The sequence below is a fragment of the Triplophysa rosa genome, linkage group LG24 (assembly GCF_024868665.1).
Source record: "Triplophysa rosa linkage group LG24, Trosa_1v2, whole genome shotgun sequence".
In the NCBI taxonomy this organism is placed as follows: domain Eukaryota; kingdom Metazoa; phylum Chordata; class Actinopteri; order Cypriniformes; family Nemacheilidae; genus Triplophysa; species Triplophysa rosa.
The window spans coordinates 7,016,186-7,029,032 of record NC_079913.1 but is presented as its reverse complement, the minus strand read 5'-3'; the positions used below and the strand labels follow the sequence as shown (position 1 = coordinate 7,029,032).

General features: G+C 39.9%; 1 protein-coding gene across 1 annotated transcript in view; it reads left to right on the top strand.

Moving 5' to 3' along the window:
- plxna4 (plexin A4) overlaps positions 1 to 6,384 on the top strand; it is a 195,584-nt gene extending 189,200 nt beyond the window's left edge. The window contains exons 30-32 of the mRNA XM_057324159.1: positions 2,132 to 2,344; positions 5,486 to 5,636; positions 6,087 to 6,384. Of these exons, the coding sequence (XP_057180142.1) occupies positions 2,132 to 2,344; positions 5,486 to 5,636; positions 6,087 to 6,182 (460 nt within the window). The 3' untranslated portion in view covers positions 6,183 to 6,384. The remainder of the gene's footprint in view (positions 1 to 2,131; positions 2,345 to 5,485; positions 5,637 to 6,086) is intronic.
- Positions 6,385 to 12,847: the final 6,463 nt, after the last annotated feature.

Sequence of the window (12,847 nt, the reverse complement as noted above, 5' to 3'; positions counted from 1 at the left end):
TGTTTGTTCATCGATTATTGAACAATTATTGATTGTAATGGAAAGTGAAAGAATGTATGCACACGCACTGCAGTGTTTCTCATTTAGATTTTGTCTACCATACAAAAGAGATTTCCAGACAATCCAGATGGCAACTTAAGATGTCCAAGTCTCTTTATTATCCTCTTTTATGAGTGTGTCCTAAACAGACGGACTCTGCTGATGATTAGTTGAGTTTAACAGTCCAAACCGCCCAAATCAAATTTCATCTACTAAATAAAACAAAGATCACTACCAAAGGCAAGGTCATGGGTTTGATTCCCAGAGAATGCAAATATTGCTATTGCTATAGCTTTAAAGCCACTTTTGCATGCAAACTGCATTAAACGCCAATTTCTCGTTCAATCCAGAAATCTAAATGATGGATTTCCCAGTAATGCTACGAACCTCTTCATCAAATGCATCAAAGGATTCCTCACCCATCAGATCTTTAACCGACACCAGGCAGAGATGGATTACTGATGGACACAGCTTTTGTGAATCATCCATCATGCCATTATCTTTCTGGTGGTGGTAGAGAATGTCAATCAGAATAGAGGCTGTCAATAAGGAGCCATAGACAATCAACACAGTTTGTTTGGCTTGCTTAAATGAACTCTCTTAGCTCAGCTACTCAAAATGCAAATGACCAGAATTAATGCCATTTGTTTGAGTTATTTGGGTGTTCACACACAACACAGAATCCTGTATCACATGTGGCTCTTTAAAACCAAAACACTGACAAAAGAATGTGAGGTTTTCCCCAGTGAGAATTGTGCTATATTTAGCCGCCATCTAGACCATCCACACATCATTCATCTCCTAAATCCACTTTTACGTCATTCCCTCTAAAGAACGACACCCTGGACGCGTCCTGCTTTTTCTTTTGTATTGATAATATGATGTCTTACAGAGGCCAGCTGTGGCAGGTTTCGTGTCGTCTTAGCATTAATATCCTTCCGTTTGAGCACAGATAATCCCACACGATTCTTTCTGATTAATTCGGGAGTCATAATACAAGGTTTGCTTCCTAAATCCTCTTGGTGCAGTTGTTATTGTTAAATTAATTATTAAGCGTACAATGAAGGGGGCTGGTAATACTCGCTCTAAATCTCCCAGTGATGCGTTACTCTGCGTCCACTTCACCGCAGCGTTTTATTATTTCCTTTATTTTCTTCTGCTATTTTCATCTAGTCTTTTGTTTTTGTTATCACAGACAAAACCAAAGCGGTGTTGAAAACTAATGAGAGCTCTGCAGTCACACAAAATCCCAGTCCAAACACAATCTGTGACCTGAGAGACGCGCGCACACACACATCGGGCGAAAGCTGATTTCACTTTAGCACAAATGGGCCGGGGTATAAAGTAGGCTTGTATATGTTTATCGTTTTAGACAGGTGCACGATTGCAGGCCACCCTACAAATACAAACAAACTAATATGAGACGTATCGGTAAGGCGGCGCACGAATGCGGACCAAATACACAATGGCACTTTCCAACCAACAGGGTGCAAGAGCTCGATCTAAAACTATTCAATGCATTTACACTTCAAATATTAAATAATATTAAAAACTGCTCATGAATAGGGGATGTAACGATTCACTCAGCTCACGATGCGATGCGAGTCACGATTCTGATCTCACGATGCGATTTAGTCACGATTTATTTTTACAAAATGAGTTGAAACAAATTAGAAATGAACAACTTCCCTTGCATTATTTCTTAAATGCTTCACGTTTCTTTGTATAATAAAATAATGTTTTATTTCAAATAACAAAACTAAACTGCAATTGTACAACAAATTATTAATAGAAAAAGTCTCTTTAATATAAACAAACTAATACTGTCTGAGCTTTTCTTGGATTTTTTTGCATTTAAGAAATATCAGCATGTCCACCTTTAGATTTGCAGTGAAAATAGTGGCCCCTGCTGTTCTAAAAATGTATTGCGATTCAGTTCACACCTCAACCGATTTGAATCGTCACTCATTATAACCGATTTTCAACCGGCTCACGGTGAATCGTTACATCCCTACTCATGAAACTATTTCCCATGCAAGACAAAGCATGTCAAAGTGCTAAAACGTCTTCTCTTGTTGTTGTTGTTCCACAGTCTACCTCTGAGGTTCTGGGTGAATGTGATCAAGAACCCACAGTTTGTGTTCGACATCCACAAGAGCAGCATCACAGACGCTTGTCTGTCAGTGGTGGCGCAAACCTTCATGGATTCGTGCTCGACGTCGGAGCACCGCCTGGGCAAAGACTCCCCTTCAAACAAGCTGCTGTACGCCAAGGACATTCCCAGCTATAAGAGCTGGGTGGAAAGGTGAGCAAGATTGTGTGTTTTCTATCTGAGCAGATCAAGTAGAAATAAGCCGTGTTTGTGTGAGTAACAGAGTGAAAAAGAGAGTGGGTGTGTTTGGTAATTTGTAAAAACTAGGCTTCCCTTATGCTTGCTCATTGGGGGATGTGTTTAATAAAACATTGCTTTTTTTGCGGGACGCTGTAGCGGTTGTTTGCCACTGCTTTTGCCGGAGGCGGGTATTGTTCTGGGTCTACAGGCTGGGCGGAATGAATCAATGTGATGTGTAGCTTCCGGAAAAGAGAGATTGGTATGAATGCAGTGTGATGTATAGGTTTGCGGTTACTGAAGTTTGATGTATATGTTGTGGGGGGCGGGTGATGGTGCTTTAAATGCTTTGAATGAAACATGAATGAGATTCGTTTGAGCATCACGCTTTATTGTGCGTACTACTTTTATATGTTGTGTAATGGTGTGGGTGTACACTTGTGAAAGTTTTGATCATAGTTATATAGTGCTTGTGGGGGGTTTCTTATGCCCTGCAGGTATATCGTGTGTGTGTGTGTGTGTGTGTGTGTGTGTGTGTGTGTGTGTGTTAATCAGAATGAAGTGTGTTGTAGACGCACAGGATGATGAATTGCAGGTCTATTGTTGTTCAGCGGATCTACTGGGTCTACCCAGCATTGCACCAGAGCAATTAGTCACTGTTCGGAGACAGAGACCAACTTTTCTGCTTACCCACAATCCTCTGGGTCAGAGGCTCAACAATGCCAGGAAAGGGAATCGTGGGTAAACTGCTACAAAAGAACATCATTCTGCCACAAACAATAACAGTCAGAGCTTTAAATTATTCCTTGGTTTTCTAAAGACAACAGCTCATTTCAAACACCTCAAACTTCCGTCCCACAGGAAGTGTGTAACGCAACGCACTGCTATTTGAGGTTGAATCGCACCATCCAACAGTACACACCATTGATAAAGCGTATTTGCTTTGTGTCCCTGACCCTCTAACATGTTTATGTGTCGTGATGTATTATAGGCTACGGGAAGAGATTTGTACCCGGCGGACGAGTGTGATGGGGAAATGATGAGACCGTTATTACAGCTAACGTTCGCTTTGAAAGAGCCGAGATGGGAGGAAAGCTCATTTTCATGCATTAGCTAATGTGTTACGTCTTTAAAGACTGAGGTCACGCTAGGACTTCGAAGCTGAGATGATAGCTGTGATATTTCTGCGGATGTGCTCGGGTTAATTAAAGGGTGTTGACATAGGTAATGGTTTTCGTCTATGAGAAATTCCGGGTTACGGCTCTCACGACGCTCTCTAATTGGTTGTTTATCCGGATGGGTGACAGATTTAAACAGACTGAGACAATTCCTCTATTTCCTTTTTGTTTGATGAGACGGTTTGAGATGGGAACTTCAAGAGGCGAGTTATAGATTAGAGATGTGCACCATGCTGAGACTCCACACACACCGCAGGGCACATGAAGGGCTCGGAATTACACGGCACAAAAAGACGGCGAGAGAAAGAGCGAGTCAAGGACAGGTGTTTAAGTGCTGCTTTTGATCCTTTCATGTCTTTATAAATGCAGGGGTAGATCTTTGCGGTTTTATGGGAATAGGTAAATGAGACTGCGTTTGGACAGGCTGCGTTAAATGTAATCGCCGTGCCATTGAAAATAGTGTGCATAGATAGGGGAGTGTGGGGTAAGATGTGCCAGCAAATATTGAAGAAAATGTAATAACTATAAATAATGCAATTTGATGATCAAATCTATTTAAATTACATATTAAAACTAGTCCTGTCAAATCGATTAATCGTAATTAATAAATCCAAAATAAATGTTTGTTTACATAGTATATGTGAGTGTTTGTAGATTCATATGTATATATAAATTCACAAACATACATTTATATATTTAAGAAATATGTCTAATATACATTACCATTTGTACATAATATAAATGATATTTAAACACAAATTTATATTTGTGTAAATATTTATTATATATACACATATTAATATGGGTGCGTCAATATATACATATAAATACGCACAACACACACACATATATTATATGAACATGATTAATCCCCTATCGATTAATCGTGATATTTTAATCATTTCAGTATATTTTATACTATAATTCTTATATCTTGTGTATAATAATAAACACAAATAGGGTAAAAGTAATAATTCAAGAATAAAAGTAATAAAACAACTTGTGGCACAGCTTACCCCAGTCCCCCTATCTGTGTTGTAGTGATTTGCAAAACATTCACGATACGAGGATATAATCAGCACAGACTCGCTCTGGCAGAGGAATGGGTGACATTTAAACACAGTATTAATTAGAGCCAGGCGAGACGCCAGTCATTAGCCTTGGGAAACAGCAACCGGAGAGCGAGTAGCCAAACTCAAATGAGCGTGTATAGACTGTACCTGTCATTTGAGATGGATACATTTGGGAGGACACATCTGTGTAACCTCGCTCTCTCTCCGTTATTCTTCACCAATAACCCCATGGTGCATTGCAGCACGTACCTGTCACTCAAAGCGTTCACAGGAGCTTAGCGAGGTAGCTTTGAGACACACACATGCCAACAGTTAGTCAGTGAATGTGTTGAGTCCACGAGTTGGCACGGCGCAGGAATTAAAAATGTAAATGATCTGACTTAATGAAAGAGTTGACAGAGCCTGCGCAGCTGCAGGTGACAGTGACTGATTGCGTTTCCACCAGCATTCCTCGTTCACTCGCTCAAGCACCAGCCGCCCACTCAAACACAACAAAGAATGTGTCCGTGTGCATTTATATATACGTATGCATTTTCTTTGGGACGTGCTAGAGCGAGTTTAGCAGTAATGCGTGCGTGAGGCGCATCAATGGACTTTCGCAGCATTCAATAGATTCTGCTGATCTCTATAAAACTTTCAAGGACGACGGCTTACTAACTCTCACAGGCACTCTCTAATGTCGGAAGTAGCTGTACCGGCACAGAAAGTAAATGCAGGAGGGATTTCTGGGGATGGGATGCTTGCTGGAACCCTAATATGCGCTATTGTGATTGAATTTTAATAAAACGTTACGATCAAGCCCGTTCACCTGTCTGTGTTCTCGACGTCCATTAATAAACCTGTTCTGTGTGTTTGTGTTTCCACAGATATTATTCAGACATTAATAAGATGCCTGCGATTAGCGATCAGGATATGAACGCCTACCTGGCAGAGCAGTCCCGCATGCACATGAACGAGTTCAACACCATGAGCTCCCTCAGCGAGATCTACTCTTACGTGGGCAAATATTCAGAGGAGGTACGACAAACACTTGATTTAAATCAGTAGATCGACCTGTACAATTTTTAAAAGCTTACCTGTTATACGGGTGAATCTCACAAAGGCCAGTCAATTATAATGAGATAAAATGTCATTCTCATTAGGGGGGATGTGCGAGCATATGGTCACAAAGCAAAAAAATCTGAATGCTTTGACAAAACAAAATCCTTTTCATTGAGATTGTGATGAAATATGACCCTGGCATGTTTTCATGAGATTCACCCATGAATGCTCATAATCCTTCAAGCTGACAATGACAAAGCACACTAGATCAACAAGGTCGGTGGGTGGTGTGTGGGATTGAAATGAACTGAAATAAAATCACTTTGAAAGTACATACACCAAGACGATCCTCAAAAGTGCACTAGAAGTCATGAAGATATAATGTATGAAGGTGTGTGTATCTGATATATTTCCCTCTGCTGGCAGATCGTGTCTGCGCTGGAGCAGGACGACGGTGCCAGGAAACAGAGACTGGCCTATAAGCTGGAGCAGGTGGTCGCCTTCATGAGCCTGGAGAGCTGAGGACCGCATTTCCCAGAGTGCACTGGGAGATCCATCAGAAACCGAGCCGTGCCTGAGTGAAGACTGTCCATCTATCTCATCTCTTCTGTTCGCAATCTTCCCACAAAACAAGCATTTGCATCATATTAGCTCTGCTTCCTAGAAGAGTAGAGTTGGGAACTGAAGGGTGGGCGGAGAAGCCAAGGACTACATTACCTACGATGCAGCGGACTGGGTGGTCATCCGGCTCTGCTGTGTAGAGGAGGGGTGGCTGCCTGCGAGTTCCCCTTCAACGTGTCCCCCATCCTTCTCCCTGACTGGAAAAAGACAAAAAAAAAAAACTTTTCTGTTGCCTTCGAAATTTAGCTGATAAGCAGAAACCAAGATGTTTGGTGTTAATTTGTTCTGACTTTTATGACTAGGGTAGAGTACGGCACTAATATAGAGTCATTTTAGTGCTTTTATTAAACACTGAAACGCAAGACGGCAAAGGTACTGCACGCATCTGAAGAATGCAGACCATACCATCTCAAAAGACACGAAGCACCTCGAGAATGTGGCGTTTACAGGACACGCAAGATGATTTTTGCATTTTACGCGCCCGGGCGGGTGCTTTGATAAAGAGTCCCTGCCTGCTCGTTCACACTTTGAAGAAAGTGAGGTGTATTAAACCCTTTGGGGTTTAGCAGGACACAGGGAGTAAGTGCTTCAATCGTTTCGTCTCTTCCTGGAGCTTACTTGCTCACATCTCCTCCATTTCACCCCCAGCCTTCATTTTGGCATCTGTCTGGCTTGTGCACACAAATTTAACCTCTCTTTTCTAGATGAGTGGAGAAAAAAAGCCAAGGTTCGATCCCCTTAGAAGCACACACGCACACATACACACACGTCTCCTTGCAGTTGCAGTGGACCTACGCTGTTCTGCAAGTTGGCAAGATCTTTATAAGCACACGTTCAACTCGCTCATCGAGTAGAAGACTTTAATTACAAATTAGCCAACTCTGAATTAGTTGTTAAAGGGGGATTGAAGATGATGCAATCGTGACGGGATGAGTTGCTGGCACTATTCACTGCTACAGGGTCCCCAGATAATGAACTTTCCGGAAACACACGTATGAACAAAGTTGGTCAGCGAAACACCAAAGGAGCCCAATTTAAAAGAAATGCACACACACAACAACAACAACATCAGTGCAAAGATTGTCTCTGAGAATAAATTACTCCAGAGAACCCAAACACAAGGCACTGTTTGTTTTATAACCTGCAGAATAAATCTAACGCTCCGTATCTGCAGTCCGATATTTGTTTCTCCTCATTATGCCACGCACGGCACAAAGCTCATAGTTACTCTTGTACGTCCGAGTTTGGTTATTGCACAACTGGAAGAATCGAAAAAGAAACCCTGAGCTGAAGTTTAAGGGCTTGCTGTGATATGAAAGTGTATTGGCAGCACTGTATCTTACATGGGCATACGATTCCAAACGAAGAGTCGGAGCGGCGAGGACTTACAAGTATTTGACGTTAACTTTGGCGAAGGGAAAGAGTCGAGCTGCCCTCTTTTCCATCGTCCTCTGACCTATGAGCTTTCTTTTCCCTTGACAGCGTATCCCTATGTGGTGATGTGAATGTGTGGAGCTCAGCCCGGGTCCACCTTGGGCTCTTTATTGGCTTTTTCAGCGCATGTATTTCAACTTCGAAAAAATGAAAAAAAAAACGGAAAACCGAAAAAATAAGCCTGGCAATTGATGATGTGGACGTGTTCTTTTCTTTCTTTTGCTTGGAAGAACGAGATGGAAGAAATGGCTGTCATCTTAAAAATTGCAAACCTTCGTTAAGGTGGAACCTTTATCCTGCCCTCGCATTCTACTGCCATAACCATGTTTTGTGAATGTGTTAGATGCTAATAAGACTAAGGTGATTCCTTAAGCAGATATAGTATATACCCTTGCATGCTGACCTATTTGGATGATATGAAATGAACTGCCTTGCTAGCAATTTATCTAATACTACTAGGAATTTCTAAACAGAACCAAACTCTTGTTAGGCTTTCATCAGACTCCTTTGCTCATGAGAAAAATCCTATTTCTGTCCGGCGGATTGCCTTTCTCAAAGGCTGTCCAGCCGAAATTTCTCAACAAATGTGCAGCCGGACCACTGCATCATTAGTGTCCACACACCTGTCAGGTCCAGATGCTAATTCGCTGGAGGTTCACAACAAATATGACATTTACCGATTTCGACACGCACAATATTGTTTTTACATTTATTGTTGTCTTTATTGAACGGCTCTAAGGAGACGATTCCCTTCAGTGTTCATTTGTACCCCTCCATATCTGTCCATATATTCTTACATTTCTGCATTGTTTGTTAGCCTGTAACTGTTATATGTTTGAATCGTTTTGAGGCAACCTAATGTTTTCAGGATCAAATCAGCTTTCCACCAAATTATTTGTTAATATTACTTAGAATATTGTCTGTCTCCTTTTGCCTGTGTTTTTTTCAGCGTAGCTTAGTAACAGAGGATTGTTATATGGGGTATTTCAGGAACGTGACTTCCCTAACGATGCTTTTAATACGATTCTAATTAAAAAATTCTAATTGTCGCTATTTTCATGTATTTTGAATCTTTCAAGCCAAAGCTGTATTCATAAGGGAATAAGCAAAATCTTGCAAATAAGAAGGAATTCATTTACAAAGTCAACAGAGGTCTCGAAGGAACTGATGGTAATCTACTTGAAAACCCTGTTTGAAAAACCTCATTTGATGTTCCTGGACTTCCCCACGACAAAAAAGTTACGTTATACGTTCCATTTCTCATGTACGTCCGCAGCAGGTGTCATGTGACAGGGCCACCCCCCTCCTTTATGTCCAAAAAAACCTGATAAAGTTTCCACCTTAAACATTTTGTAAGAACTGAAAAGTCCTTATAGCTCAGTGTTATAGCAGGTGTTACAGACCTGTTAGAAAATACTTTTTAATATTTCCTGATTCGATGCAAGAAAACAAGTTACCATGATGGGAGGAGAGAGAGAGAGAGAGAGAGAGAGCGAGCGAGAGAGAGACCAGCGGAAAGGCAAGCTTCTCTAACTTTGTTATAATTAATTGTATACCTGTGTATGTAAATATAATGCATTCCTATTTTGCAGTCAAGAACAAAATACTATTTGTAATATAGAATAAACTTTATTATGAAAAATATGTCTTTTGTCTTTTATTTTTATGTCCCTCTCTTGCTGGGAATTTGCAGAGTGCTGTTACCATGGAAACATTAGCTTGGTGACCACCCACTTATAAATGATGTGATTTTTGCTATACATTCTAATATAATGAGTTAGAGGAATAGTTCGCCATCAAAATTAACTTAAACATGTGCGATTTTGTTTTTTCTGCAAAACACAAAAGAAGATATTTTGAAAAAATGTTGACAACCAAAAACCGTTTGTCCCCCATTCACTTCTATTGTATGGACACAAAACCATCGGTGTTCTGTGACCAACATTTTTCATAAAATCTTATTTTGTGTTCTGCAGAAGAAAGAAAGTCAAACAGGTTTGAAATGACAAGAGGGTGAGTAAATGATGACAGATGTTTCCTTTGGGTGAACTATTTCTTCTATTTAGATCATTTTACACTATACAGTATGGTGCTGTTGAACTGAGGCAATGCTTTAAGAGACTGTGGTGCATTATAAAAGATGTTAAAGGGATAGTATATGAGACTTTCATTTGTGAACAACAAAAGAAGATATTTTGAAAAATGTCTTAGCGGTTTTGTGTCCATAAAATGGAAGTCAACGGGGGCCAATGTTGTTTGGTTATCAGTGTTCCTCAAAATATTTTCTTTTGTGTTATGTGGTTTGCAACGGCATGAGGCTGAAAAATGTATAAAATAATTTTGGTTTTTGGATGAACTATCCCCTTTAAGTAAACAGTCTATCATTAATAATATTACAATTTATCTCTGATCATTATGGATTTGTTACTCATAAAAACTACATAAAAGAGTTCTATGGACACATACGTAATAATATTATGAAAACTGAAGAGTTAAAGAAAGTTTTTGGAGCAGCAGTGGAGAGGTGAGACCTCCATATCTTTGTGATCTGATTAAAAGAGGCAGAATATGGATCTACTGATCGATCTGTTAGCTCAAACTTCATTTCCGCCCTCAAACAGACCTTTGAGGTTTTTTCCTGTAGAGGAGGTCTCGAGCATTTTTACAACCATCACCTTACAGAAAACAAAGTCTCAAGACTAACCCTTCTTCTCCAGCCCCAATGCCAGAGGGCTCAATTGCCACCTTTATTACATTTCATCTCATCGCATTGTATCGTTTCTGTCAGTTAATGAGAAACCGTTACCCTGCAGAACTGCGCCTGTACTTCCCTCTGACCTTCCTCGGAGAGAGCCAAGAGAGAAACAGCGAAAGGTCAGAGCTAGATGATTTTAAAACCTCTTCACAAAAATGTCACTCACCAACAGGTGCTAAAAGCGTCTGCCCGTGTTAAATGATGTCTTGCCTTTTAGCTTTACGCACAAGGTCGTCCGACCGGCCACTGTTTACTGCATAGTGGTCTGACAGTCCTTGACAGTCACAAAAGTCATTTAGAAGATTATTCTTTTAAGAAATAATCTTATTGAATGTATCAACGTGTAAAAACTAGAGTTTTCGTTGCAGTCAACAAGCTTATTTCTCAGTGAATTTGTGAATTCTGTCTAGCCGAGGACGCAGTGCAAGCCGGCTAATATAAATGCAGAGTGAATGACGGCAGACTAATTCCTGCTATTGACTAAAATGGCTATGGACAGCTGCAGGGGAGCAGATGGAAGCAATTAGCATTATTAGTTGGTTGTGCTTTGTCCTATCCGTCTTGGTAAACATCTGCGAAAAGACAACAGATTCTGAAAGCGCTCCAATCGAGTACACAGACAAAACCAAACAGTGATTTCAACTCGACTGAGCTGACACGGCAGCTTTATCATCCACAACCCACACAGAAAATCTACCTGCAGCAAGCAACAGACAACTAAAGAAGTGTTAAAACTTCTTAAGTAGCAGAAGCATGACTTGCAGCTTTGCATGGAATGCACATGTTGTACACTTTGGTTTTGCTGTATTTTTTGTTTTCTTACAACTTTCTACCGATATACACACCTACAGTCTTGCATACATTACACAAATCCCCTACAGTACCACACCCCTAAACACTAAGCTACGGATCTATTCCTTCTCTGTACCAAAGTGTAAAATGAATTCACACATACAGTATTGGCTATTTTGGAATCAATTACTAGCATGGGTTTATTTGTTAAAATGGATTTCATAGACTGTGCAGCTATGTATAATTTTCTAATAAATGTAGGACACGCTGGCAAATGCATGTTTCATATGAGAGAAAATTGATTGCCGGGCGCAGGCCATGTTCAATTTTTCATTTCGTTGTTGCGTTTGAAAGTCTCAGACAAAATTGCCTATTTAACAATCAAATTACAGTTTTGTTGTGTGGTGAGATCTGACTCAGGCATTCTCAGACTAATATTAAGACTTAAAGTGTCCCCTCGGCGTATTGGCTCAAATGCATAAGCAATAGGACTGATCATGTGCTCATCAGCTCGTTCTAGTTCGTCTTCATCCATTTCAAAACAAGTGCGTATTCCAAAAGTAAGGAAATGCTTGTTTTTCCTCAATTGCTCGGATAATATTGCAATGTAGCAAACCACCCGGTGATGTCACATGCCGTGGCGCTGCAAGATGGCAGCGCCCTTGCTCCAAAAGGCATAACAAAACATCACGTTTTTTCTTAAATGGTTACATGTATCGAATCTGTTATATGTTTTTTTATTTAAGTGAAAGTAAGTTTACTAAGTAATGCACATTTGATTGAATGGTTCATTTCCGCTTTAAGGCTCACAACATAAGAGCTGTATGCAATTCTATCCAAAGGCGCAGAATATAAGAGTTTTCTGATTGGTCTACGGGTCTAGAGGAAAAAACTATAATAAACGCAATTAATTAAGACATTATTTACAAATCTGAGATATGGGAAATATGGGAACAATGCTGTGTTTGAGACAACTCTTAAGTTAGAATATCTCTTTACATGTTACTTAATGACAATGAGTTAGTCACACATACCACAGTATACACAGAACAGAAAAATCTGTTGATGTTGACATTTTATTCTGTCTTAATGATATATGCTGTCATGTTGCCCAGCCCTAACTTGAACTAAAGTATGCAGGAAAAAAAATAATACAACCCAAACCCTATAATAATGAACAGCAAGGATTAGCATAATATGCTTATTAATATGTCATACACAACAAACTCATCTGATAAACAGACTTCTGCAACAAATCATCAGGTTAACTCAATGCGACCAAGAATTACACATGTGCCAACTACACCTCTTTCAACACTATTTATATATTTAACAGTTAAAAAACGCATCGATTTTCCCCAATACAGTAACAAGAATATGTCTTGGCTGGAGATTATGCATTAGTTTTCAAAAGTAAAAGGTTCATGTTGTCATACTTTTGTTATTGTATTATGTTACCATTACATTTACAGTTACACAATTGGGTAGGATTTATTTTCAAGTAACCTTCCCAACAAGACCAGTAAATTCTCGTCATATTCTACATTTATAGATTCATTTTCTACATTGTTACACAAACCCCTGA